Below are 21243 nucleotides of genomic sequence, written 5' to 3' on the forward strand. Positions count from 1 at the left end.
GCCGCCTCCTCCGGCCCCCGCCGAGCCCCCGGGGATGAGCCCTCCGGACCCGGCGCTCGGCCTCTGGAGGTCCGGAATTCCATCCCCACCTTCTTCTTCCACAGCCGTGCCTGGGAACAGAACTTTACGCACACACGGGATGATTTGGCAATCTTTATATCCACAATACATCATAACCATGCACAAAAATCGAGGGATGTGTGTATTTACAAAGTGAATTGCACTTAACACAGGAACCAGGGATAAAAGTAAATGAAAGGAACCTCTCCTCTGGGCAGCATAAAGGTCCAGTGCTATTTTTAGCCTACAAAGCCTGATAGACAACACTACCGCGCATTATCTGACCAGTGGAAAATAGGAATTGCTGTTACTTATTGAAACAGTGCAGCCCTGCAGACAGTCATTCCACAGAAACGTTCCACGAATCACCATTCCAACTGTATTTAAGAGTCTGCAAGTCAAGAGAATCCACCCTTCAGCCCCAGCTCACTGTGTTTGACTTGAAGGACAGTTAGTCTTCACCTCCAGTTGTCTGATTTTTCTTAGTTGAAATTCAGGCCCCTGCCTTTAACACTGTTTGTTTAGGTTTTTATGAAGGAAAGAGGCCTCCCTAAGTGACCAAGTTGCTTCATTGGGATCTTCTTTTCTTCTACAGAGTCCAGACCCTCTAAGCAAGTTCTTCCTTCATGCTTGGGAGGGAAACAATCACCAAGCCCTGGCAAGCCCCAGCCACAAACAGATCCCACCCACACCTTCTGGAGCAGTACAGAACGCAGAGATCAAAGCACCAGGGAGCAAAAATACCTCCTGCACATTTTTCCAACAGCTTTTGGTAAGTGACTGATTCAAATAAAGGCACAGATCAACCCCTACCATGCCCAGCCAAGAGCTCTCTGCCCGTCCCCAGCCCTTCCACGCACTGGGGGGTCACAGAACAGCACCTGAACAGGGGCATCTCTGGGATGCACCATCTTCCTGAACTAACCTGCCACAGGGGCAAGAAGGCACTGAAGTGCCTTTTCCTCCTACCAAATGTTGACTGTCTCTGCAGCACACACTAAAGTCTCTTTAACAAAGCAGCAAACGGTCACTTTGCAACCAGATTTTTACAAGTACAGAGCTTTAAAACTTCCCTATGAACAAAACTTCCTTGCCCCATGCAGGCTCCAACCCTCAGTGGAGATCCCAGCCTAACTCACCTGTCTGTAAGCACTGGCTCAGTAGGAAGAGGTCTGATTGATTCAGTCTACCCAAGGAATTCATTTTCCCAATTAGCTGTTTGTGTGCTCAGGACCAAATCACTTTTATGTGTGAATTTTGGTCTTCATCCTCCCCATCACTAACAGGAGAGACAGCAGGACACTCCTGCCAAGTTCTGCATTAAAGGACCTGTTCTAGATACCAGCAGGAGCCTTGGACTGATGTTTGTGTTACTGACCCAGGGCTTTGTAGTGTTATCTTCCAATAGTTTAAAGGGAAGTCATTCTCAACATCCAAGTAAAGCAAGCAGAGCACACATTCCTTCTTTCACAGGCAGCTTTCCTGTCATCAGGAGTTTTACATAAGCCAAATTCTTCCCTCAAATCCCTTATGGCAGATGGAAGAGACATGGAACCTTTTCTCTTTTCCTGACAGTAATACTGAGAGACACAGAGCCAGCAAAGCTGCAGGATGAAGCAGTCCAGGTGAGGTCACATGTAACCAGTCATTTTCACAACAGCAAAACACAGCTGAGGAGTCTGGGCTACTGGAGAGTTTCTCTGAATGTCAGACAGCTCTGCAGCAGTTCCAGCTTCCTCAGGATTCCTCCAAGTCTTCCCCTTGGCAACTCCAGCAATTCCACCACAAGTGGGCCGGGTTGTGGGTGAGTTTCTGAGGATGCACAATGCTTCAGCAGGACACCAGGAACTCCAGATCAAAAGCATTTTCCCTGGTCTGTGCACAGGAAGGTGGTTTAACCAGGCAGAACTGGCCCACTATCCTCTTTCCTGCTGGCACTAACAGCCCTGTGCTCAGGGCTACACGTGGACCTTTCACTGGGACTCTGAGGCAAAGTTTAGAGCCTTCCACAATGTCAAAGGCTAAAGAAAATCTCTTAAGAAACAAAGAAGTGATTAAATTGCCTCTCAGCTTCTTACACCAGACCAGTCTGATTCTAGAAACTTCATGTTAAGAACAGGACTTGCAGAGTAAGCAAGTGTTAATACACCACCCTGAACTAATGGGTCTTCTTACCAGCACAATTCCTCCTCATGCTATCCAAGTAATTTCTTTATAAAAAGTGTGTTCAAAAATTAAGGAGCCCAGCTCCACTAGTGTCCACTTGTTCTTGAATGAAGTATTTTCAATATTTCAGAATTTTCCATTCTCTCACTGCCAGCTAAACACTGACTGCATGTCATATTCTGGTCTAGGACCACCAAAAAGGGGGACAACCCAACTCCCACCTTCTCTCAACAGAATGCTACTGAAGTAAATACCGAGTGTTGAAAGTGCTTCCCAAACTAGGACACCCTTAGGACGGAGCACTGTGATGCCTAAAGAGGAATTCATATCCTCATTCAAGGGGATCAGGCTGCAAGCATGCACCCCTTCCCCCTGAATGTACCCTCCAAACAAAGGTGAAGAGTGGAAGTGCCAGGCACCATGTGCATCCTGTGCTGTGAGCTGCAGCCCTCTCAGTGTATACAGTACAAAATTAAAGGCATTGGTCTGGAAATCTTATAAAAGAAAAGCCATCAGAGTTAACCGCCCTTAATTTTATTACGCAACCAGACAGAACAGTTGAGACTGGAATGTCAGATTTCCCCTTCAAGCACAATTCACAGTTTCATATTTGCTTTGTATCAGAAAAGAAATATCAACTCACTAATACGCAGCTGGGGTTCATCCAGTGAGGTACAGGCTCAGAATACAGAGCAAAAACTCACTGCAAACGGCTCCACGAGCCCTCAGGGAGCAGCAGATGGTCTCCAGCTCTTCCTTCAGATCGTTTCACCCAGTCTGTGCCACCAGAACATTCAGCAGACACCGGAGGGGATGCGAGTGTGCAAGAGCCAGTGAGTGATGAGAAGCCATCAGAGAAGATTTGCACAAGCAAGCAAGAGACTGACTACACAGAGTTGTGGTAACATTCTTCCCATTCAGCACAACAAAGAATTAGAGTAGTTAGCCCTGCTGATGACAAATCTGTTACATCAGTGGAGTACAATCATTTGAGAATTACAGTCTGCAGTTCAGTAAAACAGTAAGAGGAAAACAACAGGTTAGTAGTTATTATGTGACATCCTAATATGCATTTTACTAGAGGTCAATAGTGAAAGATCATGAAGAGGAAATTCCAGATGCTATGGATCTGCAGAAGTTTTACAAAATGTATAAAGTATCGTGTTTCTCTACAACAACCAAAACCCTTACAAGTGCAGGTATATACGTGACATGAAAATATTGCTTCACTCACTCAAACAGGGGCAGGAGAGATCTAGAGAAAAAGCAGCATGCAAAAAACCCTGGAACTAGAGCAGATCCTGCTTTCAGACACTGACCTACAGTACAAAAGAAGCCTACTTATACAGGTTGCAAAAGGTTTCTGAAATCAATACGCTGGCACTTACTGTACAATAATGTTAACTGATTAACATAAGCTATGAATAAATATTAAGCCACTTCATAAAGCCTGCACAGGCATTCATGGTGGCAGAGAAAGCAATGCAGACATACTTCATTGTTCCCAAATAAAACAAGAATAGAGAAAGATTTCCCAAGCAGGAAACAGTAAACTACACAGCCAGACTAACTGTATTAGGGGTAATTACAGAATAAGTAATGTTATTTTCAACAGCTTTCTTATGTGTGTGCAGCCACTAAAATCCTCACTGTGAGACTTTATCAGGACAGAAAACAGAGCATTTGGTAGGATAGCTAGTTTAATTTCTCCCCCATGTTTACAGAAACACAAGAAAAAAAAAATATCTGACTATGGGAGGAAAAAACCTTGTCACCTAAATGTAGTTATTTCTTCAACTGTTAGAGTCAAGTCCCCATGGTTCCTTTCCCAAAAATAAACAACAACAACTAAAAGAAAAAACAAAAACAAACCCCAAACCACCAAACTCAAAAAAAAAAAAAATGCCCAAGAAAAACAAAACAAACCCATTTGAGAAGAGTGTTCCATGGGATAATATCCAGCAGCAGATGTTCCAACACAAACATGTCTATCAGATCAGTGACTACATTTCAAGCCCAAAAGTCACCACATGGAAGGGGTTTCAGAGGCAGGGGGATGTTAGCCCTACAATTAAAGCTCTAATATGAGAGGGGAGATTCAGGAACGGAGCAAAAGGAGGGAGGAGGGAGTCACTGAATCACAGGAGATAAGAAGTGCACACAAGTTTCTAAATGAAGCACAGACGAAGTGAAGGGCACGAGAGTCATCTACAGAAGGTCACAGGTTCTGACAGCACTGGAGTTTGTTGGATTTCTGTCCGTCGGTGGTGGGTGGGACGCTGATGTCGACGACGTTGTTGCCGGGAGACTCGTCGTGCGCAGACCGGTCGGCGATTTGCTTCTGCGACACGATGCGGTAGATTTCTGCCAGAGAACACAGGGGTTAGAGCCTGCAGGGCACGGGCCAGGCTGACCAACAACGGGCCAGAACCCAAAAATGAGAAAGTTTAACCAGGGAATCTAGTCTGACCAGATGTGACGTGTAACATCTGGCTGGCTTTTCCGGCTCTGGAATGGATAAGCTGGTTCAGTCTGGATAAGTTATTAAGACAACAGTCCTCGCTGTCTTCCACAACAACACTTCCCATCCTGGTCTTTTTCAATGACTCCATGAACGTAGGGATTATTAAATGGGGGTTTTAAATGGGAAAGGAGCAGGAATGTTCATTTCTAAACAGAGAATCACTTTAGAATCATAGAATCAGCTGGGTTGGAAGGGACCTCCGAGATCATCCAGTCCAACCCTTGATCCAACCCCGCTGCGGTTACTAGACCATGGCACTGATGCCACATCCAGTCTCTTTTTAAAAATCTCCAGGGACGGAGAATCCACCCCTTCCCTGGGCAGCCCATTCCAATGGCTGAGCACCCTCTCTGGAAAGAAATTCTTCCTGATATCCAACCTAACCCTCCCCTGGCACAGCTTCAGACCGAGCCCTCTTGTCTTGCTGATGGTTGCCTGGGAAAAGAGACCAACCCCCCCCAGCTCCTCCCTCCTGTCAAGGAGTTGGAGAGAGTGAGGAGGTTTCCCCTGAGCCTCCTCTTCTCCAGGCTGAACAGCCCCAGCTCCCTCAGCCTCTCCTCACGGCACTTGTGCTTGAGTCCCTTCACCAGCCTCGTTGCTCTTCTCTGGACCTGCTCCAGCACCTCAATATCCTTCCTTTCTTTTTGTTTAAAAAAAAAAAGGGAAACATACTCTAGAAATGCCAATCACCAGGATGCTGGGAAATGTCCTGCACAGCAGCAGTGACACTTCCCTGCTTCCCCCCTCAGCTCCTGGGAAGCTGCTACCACCAAAGAACAGCAACACTCCTCTCTACAACAAATCAGTTCCCCCACTTATAACAGTAAAAAGCCACATGGATCCATAAAATCCCACGTTGATCCAAATTAATTCACTTGACTCAAATTAGTTTATGCCTGAAAGCACACAGACCCACAAAGCTGTAACCACTGAAGAGAGGCTGCCAGTTTAAAAGCTTTCAGAAACAAACCATTTCAACTTGCATGGTTAGTAGAAATAATATAAGTTGAAAGGTTTTTAAATTACTTATTTCACTGACTAAAGCCTGTGGTCCAACTTCCCTCCATTGTGAAACAGGAAAAGGGCAAGTACCTCCCTGGAAGTCTGTGGTAAATATTATGGTCACATTCATGTAGCCACAGCCCCAAAACAGCAACACACTGAGCCTTTAGTAAGGATTAAAAATCATGGGGAACTGTACAGGGATGGTTTGTGGTGGGTTTTTGTTAGGTTTTGGGGTTTTTTTTAAAGAAGCTGCATGTATCTATGTTGTTTGAAATGGAAACCTTTAACCCAAGCCATTCTCTTTGCCACTGGCTGCCTACAGCTCTCTGCTGAAAGGGATGAGGAGAGCTGTTCAGAGGCTGTCACATCCTCTTTCTTTCCTGCTCAGTGCTGTATTTGAATACAAGCTGTTAAGTCATTGCCAAGCCCCCTCCACTTCAGGGTAGCACCTCTTTGGGGTGTTCTGTGGGTTTTTTCTTCCAGTCTTTCGTGATCTCAAACTAGTGGCCAGTAAGGAAACTCCTGCCCCACTGTTCCCACCCTCTTCCCTCCTCCAAGTCTGCTGCAGTGGTTCCCAACTCACTGCTCTACACAGCACATTTTCCCAAGTTTCTTCTCCCCTCTCAGAAGGATGATTCTCCCCCAGGTAAACACTTTAGGAATAGCCTTTTCAGGACTAATCAGTCCTGAACCACATACAGACAATGTCAACACTTTTGGGAGCCCAGGATGCTGCTAAGAAAGAGGGGTTTGAGTTCAGGCCTGACCTCAGCTTGACTCCTATCACAGCACCAGAGCTCTCCTAGAGCAGCCTCAGGCCAGCTTCTCTACTCAGGGTCAGTGTCAGGACCACACTGCAAGGGCAGACAGGATGGATGGTGACTGATGAACTATGCTCAGAGCACTAAAACCACGGATATTGTCTCAAAGTGCCAGGGAAGTTGCCTCAGATCCAGCCAAGGGTCCAGCACCAGTGGCTCTGCCTCACTCTCCAGTTGCTTCACCAGGAGCTCCAATAACACAAATCTTGCTGGGCAGCAGAGACACCTCATTCCTAGTCTTTCAAGCTCTTTACTTACAGAACCAGCTTGGCTACCCTTTTTCTCCTGTCTGCCTCTTCTTGGGCACCTTGGGGTCAGAACTGGGGGTATTCAGGCTAGAGAAGGGAAGGCTCTGGGGAGACCTTAATGAGAACTTCCAGCTCCTAAAGGGGCTCCAGGAGAGTTGGAGAGGGATTTGGGACAAGGGATAGAGGGACAGGACACAGGGAATGGCTTCCCACTGACATAAGGTAGGGTTAGATTGGGGAGAAATCCTTCCCTGTGAGGGTGGTGAGGGGCTGCCCCACGTTTCCCAGAGCAACTGTGGCTGCCCCATCCCTGGAAGTGTCCAAGGCCAGGCTGGATGGGGCTTGGAGCAACCTGGGCTAGTGGAAGGTGTCCCTGCCCATGACAGGGACTGGAACAAGATGAGCTTTAAGGTTCCTCCCAACCCAAATCATTTTGGGATTCTATGATCTTCCTCTAATTGCAACACATTTCTGTTACTAACAGACTTAGTGACCCCAATGCTTTGTGGTGCTTCCCTGCACACCCCTGCAAAAGGATCCCAAAAGAGCTTGCCTTCAGAATTCACCTTATTAATGCTCAGCTTTTTTTTCCAGTAATAGACTCTCACTGATACATAACCAAGAAACAGTAAGGCAAAGCCAGTTTTTTTGGTCAGCATCCAATAAGCAACATAGACCAGACACTGCTCCATAATCAAGCAGAACCAGAACAAAGGCCTGTTCTTGTTTAACTGAAATCAATATCTGGCCAAAGAAAGCTCAGAAAATGCCCATCTTGAGATGTTGTGGGACATGCAGATCAAGCACAACTTCACAAAAGAGTGTACAGGGACAAGACCATAGAGACAGTTAATTGGCCCAGAATTCAGCTCTAGTGAGGAATTGGATCTTGTCAACTCTTCATGTTCACTGTATGGACCTTAAAGAGTTTTTCAAGAGACAGAACAAACACACTGATAAATTGTCCCCTCTACAGACAAGATTCAGATCTCTTGGCGTGGACAGAAAGAGAGCAGTAAACCAATACCTGTCTGATCTCCCTCTTCCTATTCAGATAAGACTTTAAGGGTTCTTTGCCAATTACTTTTTTCAGAGAGGGACACTGCTTTGAAATATCAGCTTCACAGAATCACAGAGCAATTGGGGTTGGAAGGGACCTCTGGAGATCATTCAGTCCAACCCCCTGCCAAGGCAGTCACGGGGAGCTGGTGACACAGGAACATGTCCAAGTGGATTTGGAATGTCTCCAGAGAGGGAGACTGCACATTCTCTCTGTGCAGCTGTTCCAGTGCTCTGCCATCCTCCACGGAAAGAAGTTCTTCCTCATGTTGAGGTGGAACTTCTTGTGTTTGAGTTTATGGCCACTGCTCCTCAATGCTCGTTGCTGTCGCTGGGTAGCACTGAAAAGAGTCTGGCACCATCCTCTGACAGCCCTTGGAGATATCTGGATGGACTGATGAGGACACCTCTCAGCCTTCTCTTCTCCAGACTGACCAGGCCCAGCTCCCTCAGTCTTTCCTCAGAAGGGAGGTGCTCCAGACCCCTCCTCATCTTTGTGGCCTCCACTGCACTCTCTCCAGGAGCTCCACGTCTCTCTTGTCCTGAGGAGCCCTGACCTGGACACAGCTCTGCAGATGTGCCTCCCTAGGGCTGAGCAGAGGGGCAGGATCCCCTCCCTGACCTGCTGTCAATGCTCTTCCCAGGATCCCACTGGCCCTCCTGGCCCCAGGACACACGGCTGGCTCATGGTCAGCTTGTCACCCACCAGGACCCCCAGGTCCTTCTCTGCAGAAGATGCTGTTGGTGCACAGTCCCCTACAACCCTTGCCACCAGCTGAGAACAAGAGTTCAGTGGTCTGACAAAAGTACCAGTTTGCTCTGATGCAAGAGAAGACACTGGAACATTTAACTTCCCAGCATGGCTGTGGCTTCACTGCTGAGATTTTGTGCAGGCACAAAACTACTACTGCTACTCCTTTACAACAGTGTTATGGCAAAAGCCTGAATTTATGGAACATCAGGAGATAGAAACCCTCCCCTTAGGCAGAAGGGTATGTGTGCAGTGGGAGGCAGAACACAAAGGTAAGATTAGAAGGCTTGGAAACTAACCATCATTCCCAGTATTCATTTCCAAAACATTCCAGAGAACTGCAAAACGTGCCCATGAAGAAGATCCACCACCTCAGGAGCTCCTCTGAATCCACAACAAACCCTACCTGTAAGGATGTTCTTGAAGGCTTCTTCTACATTTGTTGAATCCAGAGCAGATGTTTCAATAAAAGATAAGTTATTTTTTTCTGTAATAAATAAAAAGTCGTTCAGTTAAAAACTTTAATAACACTTTATTTCACCTTTACTTTGAGGTTTTTATCTTTATTTTTAGACCAAATCAGCCAAGGCACAGTTGTTTTTCCTTTTCCTGTTACACAAGGAACACTTTGTTACACATTTAGCTGCTGTGTTTCAGCAACATCTCCTTTGCCCACAGTGTGAGAACATTTTCCACTGCAGCCCTTGCTCAGTCAAGCAACACAAAATATCATTCTCCTCAGGCTACAGATCACACCCAGAAGTACCTTGAGCAAGAGCCCTGGCAAAAGCAAGTCAGCTGCCACAGAGCCACAATTCCCCTCTGCCACCCCAGAAAGATCAACAGACCTACACTTTCATAACCAGACCCCACTGCCAAATCACAATAACCCCCTGTAAGACAGTCCATTTGCTTCTTTCCTCTTACAATGCAAAAGATTTTTTTTTTATTAAAAAAGAAAGTGATTGACACCCAAACCTTCACCTCTAGAATGGTTCTGTCCCACCTGCCCAGGAACAGGCAAATGTTTCAGCCACAGAACTTAAAGAGCAGCACCAGGACCATTGCTAGCAATTTAAAACAGCCTTAGTAGAAAGTCAGGGGCAAAAATAAGAAGCTGAACCAAGTGACCAAACTAATGGGCTCTCACCAGCTTGTTTTGCTTCTCTTAGATAAATGTCACTTCTCGTGCATCTGAAAATTTAAAGTGGTTTTATGACCCACAGGGTACTCACTTACCAGCAAACTTCAGACAGAGTGTTTAAGCAAGCCCTGGTAATATTTCTAGAGGTATTTTAAAGGCTGTACTTTTAAATTCCACCTCCAAGCTTGACAGCCCCACAAAAGTCAGCTGAATGTCCCCAGGCCTTTAGGGGCCAAAGAGTATTTGACCAGTGCTCTGACAGGTAGGAAGGGAGAAGATGACACTACTCTGTGCATCAGTGCTCTGGAGCAGAAACCAGCCCATCTAGGAGAAGGTTCAGCATTCATTTCCAGCTGTGCACACTGATATCTACTCAGCAGAACCAGCCCTCTAGGAAGGAAGGAAAGATATTTTGTGTTGTGGTATTTTTTGTTTCTATTGTGGCATTTTCTCTTCTAAATGTTGCTTGCTGTTTCTAGCCTCCTTAGAGGAAGTGTTTAATCTCCAGCTATCAGGCAGCTCAAGGACAGGGTTTCAAAAACATGTACCACCACTAGATTTAAAAAAACAACAGAGAAACCCAAACCGAAAATACTGATTAAAAAAAAAACAAAAAACACACAACAACAACAAAAAAATAAAAATCCAAACCACATGCAAGTTAACAACAGAAGTTATTTTAACTAAAAAAAAAAAAAATTTTTAAATTTTTTAAAGAGTCTGGCACCATCCTCTGACAGCCCTTGGAGATATCTGGATGGACTGATGAGGATACCTCTCAGCCTTCTCTTCTCCAGACTGACCAGGCCCAGCTCCCTCAGTCTTTCCTCAGAAGGGAGGTGCTCCAGACCCCTCCTCATCTTTGTGGCCTCCACTGCACCCTCTCCAGGAGCTCCACGTCTCTCTTGTCCTGAGGAGCCCTGATCTGGACACAGCTCTGCAGATGTGCCTCCCTAGGGCTGAGCAGAGGGGCAGGATCCCCTCCCTGACCTGCTGTCAATGCTCTTCCCAGGATCCCACTGGCCCTCCTGGCCCCAGGACACACGGCTGGCTCATGGTCAGCTTGTCACCCACCAGGACCCCCAGGTCCTTCTCTGCAGAAGATGCTGTTGGTGCACAGTCCCCTACAACCCTTGCCACCAGCTGAGAACAAGAGTTCAGTGGTCTGACAAAAGCACCAGTCTGTTCTGGTGCAAGAGAAGACACTGGAACATTTAACTTCCCAGCATGGCTGTGGCTTCACTGCTGAGATTTTGTGCACGCACAAAACTACTACTGCTACTCCTTTACAACAGTGCTATGGCAAAAGCCTGAATTTATGGAACATCAGGAGACAGACACTGAGCTGGCAAAGCAGGTGGGCCCATGGCCCAGGGGTTGCTGATGGCCCTGCCCGGGTACCCACCTGCGAAGGCGCGGGCCTCGTCGGTGGGCACCGCGCGGAGGTGGCGCAGGTCGCTCTTGTTGCCCACCAGCATGATGACGATGTTGTTGTCGGCGTGGTCCCGCAGCTCCTTCAGCCAGCGCTCCACGTTCTCGTAGGTGAGGTGTTTGGCAATGTCATAGACCAGCAGAGCCCCCACAGCACCCCGGTAATACCTGCAACCACGAGGCACAGCCCTTTACGGAGAGCTCGGTCCCAGGCGCGCCGACAAACCCGGCATCCGGCTCTTCGACGCTGGCTTCCACTTTGGAAATTGTGCTGGTTACAAGTACTGCTGTTGGTTTGTTATTTTTTTAAACCCAAAATCAAGTTCCAAATGCAGCTTTTTTTTTTTCTCTAATGGCATTTCTAAAAAAATCCAGTGTATGTACCAAAATGCTGGAGAGCCTGCAGAGGCCAGGACGTTTTCAAGTCTGCTCAGAGAGTGGGCACAAAAACTCACCATGTCAGAATTGGTACTGCTGGGACGTTTTGTGAAGTCATAACTTAACCTTCTACTAGGAAAACAGTCCTTAGTAAAATGTCAGTAATTGTTCCTGATCCTTCAAATATCTCCTGCCTCTCTTACAAACTAAAGAGGAGACTCTGGGCTTCATTGTCACTACCCACACTTGATCCAAGAACAGAGTTTGCTCCCTCAGGGCAGGTTTGGGCCCATTTCAGCACAAGCCAATCTGTGTCATCAATCCTATAATGCCCATATCTCTCTTGCACACAATCCTACCAGCACCTGTCTGACATGTTGTTGAACCGAGTCAGGGCACCAAGTCAGCAGAAAACATTCCCTTGTCCCTGCTGGCCGAGCAGGCAGAACTGGCTGAGCCATGTGTGGAGCAGGAGCTCGTGCCAGCACAGAGGAGAGGCAGGATCACAGGACTGCAGCTGCACTGGTTCCCAGCAGCCAAGCCTGTTGTTGTTGAACCAGACTCAGCAACAGTTTTTACAGCAGAAAGAACAATTCAAGGGTCACCAAAAAAATCCTGAAAACCACGCTAATAGTTCTGGAAAATATGCAGTTTGAAATTGCCACTTACATCTGCTTCTGCACTGCTTTGGTTCTGCACCCCTTTCCCTATAGGTTGCTCCCTATGGGCTCCAGGTTCTCCTGGTTTTCTCCTATCTCGACAAAGTTCCCCTTACCTTGAGTTTAATGAAAGTGGCTCAATCTGTGCATGACTCAGAAACAGGTTTTTACCTTTAGAAACTGATACACATCTGTAACATAACAAAAAAATCAAGTCACTGATCAGAAGATGCCCTGGAGAACCAGGCCTGACCAGAGGGTTTGCTTTTTGTCCTCTGCCAGATACTTTTACCTGCATAGAAACAGGTACACCCAGAGGTACATCTTAAGGCACTCTGTGGATTAACAAGGTGTCAGAGGTGAAAGCTTCTCACCACCCTGTCCTAACCAGGGATGTGCCTGATGCTGCAGAGTCAGCACTGTCACAGTTGCCTTCCTACTTCCTGGCTATTCAGTGTGTGCATGGACCTCATTTTCAGGGCTGTGACTAATTTAAAGTCATTGAGATTTCAAGGGACTTTGTGGCTGCAGACTGTCCTAAAAATGCCACCAATCTCAAGACTGAGGGGGCAGCAGAGACCCCATGCCACAGGTGTTACAGTAACCCACTGTGCCTGGACCAAAACTTGATGCCAACAGTACCCAGCTTCCATCCAAAATGACACTCACCCCACCTGATGAACACAGCACATCCAGGGCAGACAAAAAACCACATCACAAGACTCCAACAGATTCTCTCACACTTCTGATTTAAGCTGTCATTTGCTTCTATAACAGTGACTTGAGAATCTAAAAATTACTTTTGTTATATTAACCAAGGAACACGACGAAAGCATTTGCTACCTTACGAGTAGGATCCACACTGGAGTCTGTCATAATGATCTTGTCACACGTCCCAGACACGTTTCATTAATTCTCTACCCATAAATTTATCTGCAGCACCTCTGCTAGAACCCTTCTGAGCAGAGGCAGGGTACTCACGCTGAGGTAATGGCGCGGTATCGCTCCTGTCCCGCAGTATCCCAGATCTGGGCTTTTATCGTCTTCCCATCCACCTGGATGCTCCTGGTGGCAAACTCCACCCCAATGGTGCTCTTGCTCTCCAGATTGAACTCATTGCGTGTGAAGCGTGACAGAAGATTACTCTTCCCAACTCCAGAGTCTCCAATCAACACAACTGAAAGGAGAGACATTATTTTCACAATTAATTCCTCGCCCCGGCGCTGACCCCGCGCAGTGGTGTGGCCTGGCAGGCAGCACCCTCAGCAACTGTGCAGCCACACAAACACAGGAGAGGGTGACAGGGACAACACCTCAGACTTTACTACTCATAGCTTGCTTTCCTCAGCCCCAAAACCACCCCAAGCTGCTCTGTAGGCAGCAGCTGCTCAGTGCTCAGTACTCAGAGGTGGAAATGAGAAATTGCTACAGCAATTTTCAAAACCAAAGGTGCTCTGGAGGCTCCAACCACCTCAGCAGGCAGAGATAGGAGATGTCCCTTGCACATTCAACCTTTGGCAGAGGAAGGCTGCAAGCCACATTTTAAGAAACACTACAGACATGGCAACAGGCCACCTGTCTGCCCAACAAAAGCCTCTGTACAGTATAAGCCTACTCTATTTTCATTAAAAACACAAAACACCCAAATAAACAATTATTTGCAGTCCCTGTTGGAGACACACAGGGTGTTTTATTTCAATAATTTAATTCACAAATACGTTCACCACAAAAAGGGGGAAAGAGGAGACATCTGATACTACAAGCAAGATACAAAGCAAAGCAGAACTTCATCCAGCAAAACAAGTTCTAGTAGGCTGCATGAGAAGTAAAAGATGAGCTAGAAGCTCTGCCTCCACACGCTGTGTTGCCATGTTAACAGAAAAATGTTAGTGCAGAGAGATCTTCAGCACACAAAGCCCGGCATTCCTGAAAGGAATTGTGAAAACAAAAGCTACATCTTGTGGTAGGAGGTTCCCTCTACTTTGGGGCTTATCGACAAGAGCAAGAAACAACTGACAGGAACAAGGCTGAAGCAGCTGAGCCACCCTCCCTTTGGCTCCACAAACTCCGTGTCACACACGCTTTGGAATTCAAGTGGCCTGGCTCAAGCAGAAGGAAAAAAGACAGCCAGTCTCTGGGAGCTTTCTTCAACCTTGGGAATATTCCCTACTTAAGTTCAAAGTACAGATTTGCTGATCTCCCTCATTCATATGATCTGTTTTTCCTACAGAAAAGCAGACACAGGCAAAAAACATTCCCAATCCCTCCACAGTTAAAGAACCTTCTCATCGCACACTTCCAGAATGAGCTCACCAGCATTCTCCCAGGGCCAAGGACTGTACTTGTCTTTCAGTGTTATTACAGCTTTTCTCTGCTCAGGCCATTGTTTGAGGATGCAGCTCTGGCAGGACCCTGCTCCAGCTCGCTGCCTCCCCGCCCCTGGAACACATTCCCGGGGCTGCTGCTGGACCCTGGCTCTGCTGCGACAGGGGGGGTTGGTGAAACGCTCTGGATGGTCCCCCCCAGCATCTCATCTGCCTGACAGCACAGACAGACAATTGTGTGAGCACAGCTGAACAGGCAAAACACAGCAGAGGCAGGAACAGGCGGCCAGCGGATCGTGGAAGGCACCACAACTCCCCAGCTGGGACAGCCCAAACCAGCTCTGCTCAGTGCCCTCCTGGGCAAACTGCCTGTACCATTTTTTAGGGTATGAGAACAGATAAACAAAAAAAGATTTTATTACGAGATTCTAACTCTAGGATTCTGTTAGCTTTATTTTCTAGACAAGCAGTTTTTCATCACTAATTCCATGGGGTGTTCCAAGAACAGGCCAAAGGTCCCCCATCTTGCACAGGGATCTGCTGGCTGGAGTAGGCTCTATCCTACAGCAAAGCCCTGACCATAACCAAAGGTAAGAATATCCACCACACAAGCTAGATGAGCTGGGAAAATCCCTGAAATTTTCAACTGTTTCTGAAGGAAGTTACCTTCCCACAAATTTGCAGCTGCAGAAAGCACGGTTGCCTCTCCAGGTTCTGGTCACCTCCAATCTTCTGGCACTTTAAAATTATCAGTTTTGGGCATAAACTGCATCAACAGCTCCCCAGTCATTAATTCCATCTGTCACAGGAATAAAATTCCAGGGGTCCCACACTCCTGTGGCTGGTTACTCACAGGGTCCTTTCACAGGGCTGCCCCATGTTCCAGCAGAGCTTGTAGGAAAACATTTTTGAGAAGTTAAAGGAAGGCAACCAGATCCCAGCTCAATAAAGAACATTCTCTCTACCCTGCAGTCTCCAAGTGCCTCTTGCTAATACTCAATCTTGAGCATTAAATGAGCATTTCCACTTTCAGGAGAAAGAGGCCAAGGCTGGAAGTCCCACATGCAAATACAACCCACAGACTTTAATTTTCTATGGGAGCTGAGCAACCTTCAACATACTGGACTAAGTGCTTAGTTCTTGGGAAAGTTTCTAAATTTGGGAACAGGCCACCAGACAGCATTGCCTGTTCACATTCAGAGGTCATGACACAGGAGAAAAGAAAGTTCCAAAGGAGAGCTAAGAGTCTCAATACTCCCTAAACACACCTCACCAGAACTGATGAATTCACTCCCCAAATGGCCCCAAATGGAAAGATGCACTGGTTTCATCTTGGAAGTGATCTGAACCAATAACTAGCAGCAGTCACCATCAAATGGCTCTAAGGACACAGACAAGCCTCACTCAGCACCCTGTTTACATCCTATCCTTCAGTCCTTCCTGATTTCTCCCTCCTCCAGCACCCTGTGCCAGTGGTGGGTTATTGTTCACCACCCATCCATCAACCAGTCACCACCCTCACTCTGCCTCCCACATCTGGCCAGGCCCCACAACACCCAGACCCAGAGCACAGGCCCAACACCCAACACCCACCCCACACCTCGGGATCCTGGTACAAAGCAAGCAGAAGTCAGAATTCAAAATCCAGGGCAATACATTGTCAGTAAGAAAGGGAAAATAAACAGAACAAGTTAGGATAGAGTTGTAAATACAGTACTTTATTAATCTGGAAAAAAAGAATATATTCTTTTGAACAATCAAGGAAATTGAGACTCCCTCTAGCAGAGACCACCTAAGCAGAGTTCATGATAAATCTGAAGTACATAAGGTTGCCAGATATTGGTGACTAATAGGACATGCATTTGTTTTTAATAAGCACAGCCTTTGTTAGGCTGAGGCTCTAATCAGAGCAGTCTAAATTCCCACAAAGGTAAAAGAAAGCTCTTTTTCCTACCGCTGCTTTTCCCTGCCTTTTTGATGAGCCAGCACACATCTGCACAACCTCAAATTTAATTTTTAAAATTAAATTTTTAAAATAAAAACCAATAACAGCTAATCTTCAAGAGCAAAATTAATGTACAGATCACATATTTTTAACAGTTATTCGAAGGTCATGAATTCAATTCCAGACCAATCCGTCCAAAACCCATCCTGAAAAGTTCCTGCTTTTTCCACCATCCCAGTTACAAAATTAATGGGGCAGAGCCCTGAACTGCTGGCTCTGCTGGGGTCACACCCCCTGAGCAGCCTCATTGCCCAGCCCTGCACACACAGTTCGGTTCCTTCCCCCAAAGGTTGGCTCAGGCAATCTGGTAACAAACAGCATTTTGTTGTGATCAACAAAACGAGCAGTTCTGACTGTCAGGACACACACTAAAGAAAGGAAAATTTGGAATTAAGATAAAGAGGCACTAGTTCAGCAGAGCAGCTTTGACATTAACCACACTCACCCCCCCAGAGTGTCCCCAAACCTCCCATGTGCTGGTCCCCATAAAGCAGTAACACCCATCCAGCCCTGCTGGAATGGCCACTCCTGGAGCTCTCACTGGTGGGCAGTGAGAAGCAGGGAACACCAGGACCAGCTGCACACAGGAACTGCTGCCACCAACTCCGTGGCCACTTTCACCCCGAAAAACTGATTTACAGGCAGCATTTCCCATGAGAGAGCCTAACAATAAATGGGGCTCTTTGCCTTTTAAACATTTCATCAAGCTCATTAATATAATCCATTCTGAATGACAGAAGTTCCTGTACAAGCAGCTCCAGATCTTCCATTACATAAAAGTGTAAGAATTGTGACTTCAGAGCACCACTGCAGTCATCTTAAATAAAATTACAACACGAGGATGCAAACTGCTTAAATGGGTGCAAATGAAAAAGCTAAAATTAGAGTGCAGCCAAATTTCCTTTAGAAATACTGGTAGGGGAAATGGTCAAGCCTTAAATTAATAAACTTTCCCAGACTGAAACCCTCCTACATCACTATTTCTAACCCTGATCACTACATGTGACTGACAGAACTGACTTCAAAACCCATTTGTGTAGCTAAGAGGGAGCTGAACAACAAGCCAACCAAACTCCTGGACATCATTGTGTCCATTGCCCTTGATATTTAATTCCACTATTGGAGGAGGCAGAAGGGAAAGGAAAGGGAGTTGGTCCTGCAGCAGAGACCTCATCCCACTTGGTCCCATTTATATTATTTCTTGGCTAGTCCCAAAAAGTCTCAAAGGAAGGAAATAATGAGTAGATAGGAAAGGGTTTCTTTGTAGGTTTGATTATTTATTTCTTAAAAAACCATCCACACAACGACCCCTCCCAAAAGTCAGCACAGAAAAGAACAATTCTCTCCCCCAGTTTTCACTGAGTGCTACAAAGTGTGCCAGCACCAGCCCAGCACAGATCCTGACCAAATGGCTTCAGGTTAAGTCTCGTTCCAGATAATATTAAAACCACATATCAAAGCAGCACCAAGTATTTTTAAAAGACAAATGCAGTTTTCCCTACCTAATTGGCTATTTACAGGAAGAAAAAAAGGGGTAAAATGTTTAGGCTTTCAAGTTCCTGGTTATTAAACCACCTGGGAAACAGACAGTGGAATGACTTCAGAAGGAAATTACTTTAGACCTAGACAGTTCAGCATATTTTTGGAGGTTGGTCTCCTCTTTATAGACGGAGAAAAAAATAAGGGGTTTTTCCCCTCACTGTCTTCAAGACTGTAAAACAAACACAGCAAACAGGCAAAGACATCCATAAAATATTTCCCACAGATCTGCTCTTTCATTACGTCCACAAGAAGAGTGGAATCACTGCTGCCCTTGTGAGGGTCCAGGTGTGTCCCGACACCAAACTCCAGCGAAATTGTCAGGGCAGAGAGTGGCCCCCGCAGCCCCCTGAGCGCCCACCGACGGTACCATCAGCGCTGCCCTTACCAAGAACGAACTCTTGGGGGTGAAAATCAGGTTTCAGCCACTCTGCCATAGGAGAGACCTGGTGCAAAACCGGCCGGGAAACCCAAAGGTGAAGTGTGACACCCACCTGCGCTGCTCCTCGGGCCACACAGGCTGAGCTGGGGGATGCTCCGGGAAAAGGGTCAGCCCGAGGATCCGGACGGGCAGGAGCCCGGGCTGGGGAGCCACCCACGGGACAGAAACCCCACGGGGGGATCCCCCGGAGCCAGCGCAGGAGGGCCAGCACGGAACCCTCACACAGCCCTGGAGAGCCCGACACAGGAGCGGTAAAACCCCCACGGGCACAGCCAGACGAACGTCCTACGCTCCCAGGCTCGCGGTGCCGGCGCCCAGCGGGGCCCTGCCAAGGAGCCGCCACCGAAGCTGAAGTTTTTTTCAGCTGCGGCTCGACACCGGGCGATCCTCGGCCACCCCCGGCCCCGGCGGGCACCGCCCCGGCCCCGTTTCCCCCGGGAATCCCCGCGGCCCGGCCCAGGGCGGGGCGGGCAGGCCCGCGCCGCTCCCCGCCGCCAGGCCCGGCCGGGGGCCCGCAAGGCCGCCCCGCGCATAGAGGCCGCGGCGGCCGCCCCGGAACCCACACGGCTCGCGGTGCCGGGCGAGCCCCGCGCGGTGCCGGTGCCGCGGGCGCGGCCCCTCGGCGGTACCTTTGAACAGATAGTCGTACTCGTCGTCGCGGGTGCCCATGGCGATGGCGGCGCCGACCCTCTGCCTGCCCGGACCGACCGCGGCCCTGCCGGGGGGGGGCGCTGCCGCGCGGGCCAATCAGCGCCCGCCAGAGCCCGCAGGAGGCGGGCGCCGCGCCAGACCCATCAACGGCGGCCAATGGACGGCGGGCGCGCCGCTGACTGGCGGGAGGCGCCGCCCAATCGAAGGAAGGCAGCTGGGGAGGGGGCGGGGCTTGAGCGGCTGAGCCGGGAACCTGCGAGACGGGGCGTGGCCTGGGGCGGGAGGGGGTGTGGCTTGGCGGAGGGCAGGGGCGGGGTCGGAGGGGGCGGGGCCGGGGCGGGGTTTGGTTGTGTCCGAGGGAGGGGGGTCACGGCGGGGTGGGGGGTCCTGGGGGTGTCACTCCCTTTGAGGGGGATGCAAAGGAATGGGGGTCACCCCGTGTGAAGGGGGCTCGCTGGGCAGTGGGGGGGTCGCCCCGTTGATTGAGAATGACCCCCGATCGCTGGGGGGGTGCTGTTATCTCGTGGGGGGGGGCCCGGCCCGGGGGTCGGCACAGCACAGCACAGCAGGCGGAGGGTCTCGGGGCTTCCCCCTGGGGCCGCTCCCTGCCCCGCCCCGCGCTCCCGGCCTCACCTTCCTGCCAAACACCGGCCGAAAAGGCTGTTCTGGCAAAAACATCCCTGCGCGGTGACACAATTGCTCAAGGGGAACATTTCCCCTTTTTTTCCCTGGCACGACTTGAGGAGATTTCCCGAGCAGAGCAGTGGCCACAGCCCAGGGCCGGTGGAACACCCTTCTCCTTCCCGACAGCAGCAACTCATCCCTGGAGCGCAGTCCGGGATGCAGGACCAGCCTCACGGAGCCGCTCAGGGAGCCCCCGGGTGTCCCCGCTGCCCTGGGGACCCCCCTCCTGGTGACCTGTGCACGCCGCCCCCGTCCCTGCCCTGACGCCTGTGATTTGTGGTTGGACAAACCCTGACGGGGGGGAAGCCGCCGCCTCCCTCCTTCCCTCTGGGATGTGCTGGGAAGCCGCTCTGCTCGGTGTTTCTCACTTTCCGGGCGGCGCTCGTCGCGGCACGTCTGCCCTACTTTCCTCCCCCGAGGAGTGTTTATCCGACTAAAGGATTAGTGGGTCTCCAATATCACAGAGCAGCAAGGCTGAGACACGGGGGACGAAAAAGTTGGCTTTGGACCTTGGGAGATGCTCAGAGTGGGAGTGATGTCAGGGTGGGGAGAGGTTCAGATCCTCCAGACACCCGAACACCCTGGACAGACAGGACCATGGTGTCCAAGGGGTCCCATTTCCCAAAATTGAGTGTTAATAGTTGAGTGGAGGCAGCGAAGAGGCAGCAGCCAGACTGACAGTGCCTCAGCTCGGCAGGGTGTCCAGCTCAGTGACAGCCAGGCTGTTCATGGCCCGGTCTCTGAGAACCAGCACGCTGCAAACACACTGCAAGCCCACTGCCAGGTGTCAGGTGCCCATGTGGCATATCAGGCAATGGCAGCAGCAGGGAAGGGAAGCCAAAAATTCATAGAACCAGTGGTCTGGGGAAGATTCCAGCTCCAGCCTAGCAGTGGGTTGGGCCAGTTGTTCTTCTGTGACAGACAGTGATTGCTGGAGGAGTGGGGAGGAAAACTTTCCTTTGTGGTTTTGGTGCTCACATGCAGCATAGAGCATTATGTTAAAAAACATAACAGAATTAAGGCAAAAAAGACTTTCAGAGGATAGAGTACAACTTAGATTCACGTGCACAAATAATTAAATGGTTACCAACACAAAATCACAAAGGATTCTCAGAGGTCAGTTATTTATCAACCAGTTGATCACAGAAGCTGGGTCACGGGATCACTAAAGTTGGAAAAGACCTCTGAGACCACTGAGTCCAACCTGTGATTGAACATCACTGTGTCAACCAGACCATGGCATGAAGTGCAATGTCCAGTCTTTCCTTAAACACCTCCAGGGATGATGACTCCACCACCTCTCTGGGCAGCTCATTGCAGTGTCTAATCACCCTTTCTGTGAGGAAATCCCT

At 48.8% G+C, this 21243-nt stretch overlaps 1 protein-coding gene across 1 annotated transcript; it reads right to left on the reverse strand.

Moving 5' to 3' along the window:
- Positions 1 to 140: 140 nt before the first annotated feature.
- Positions 141 to 19321, reverse strand: RAB11B (RAB11B, member RAS oncogene family). Its single transcript, XM_032712360.1, has 5 exons — positions 19186 to 19321; positions 13228 to 13423; positions 11184 to 11377; positions 9041 to 9121; positions 141 to 4590 (listed from the first exon to the last, which is right to left on the reverse strand). Exons 1-5 carry the CDS (start codon positions 19223 to 19225, stop codon positions 4445 to 4447), a joined length of 657 nt encoding a protein of 218 aa, XP_032568251.1. The 5' UTR covers positions 19226 to 19321; the 3' UTR covers positions 141 to 4444.
- Between the last annotated feature and the right edge of the window lie 1922 nt (positions 19322 to 21243).

Source organism: Chiroxiphia lanceolata, chromosome 27, assembly GCF_009829145.1.
Source record: "Chiroxiphia lanceolata isolate bChiLan1 chromosome 27, bChiLan1.pri, whole genome shotgun sequence".
Taxonomy (NCBI): domain Eukaryota; kingdom Metazoa; phylum Chordata; class Aves; order Passeriformes; family Pipridae; genus Chiroxiphia; species Chiroxiphia lanceolata.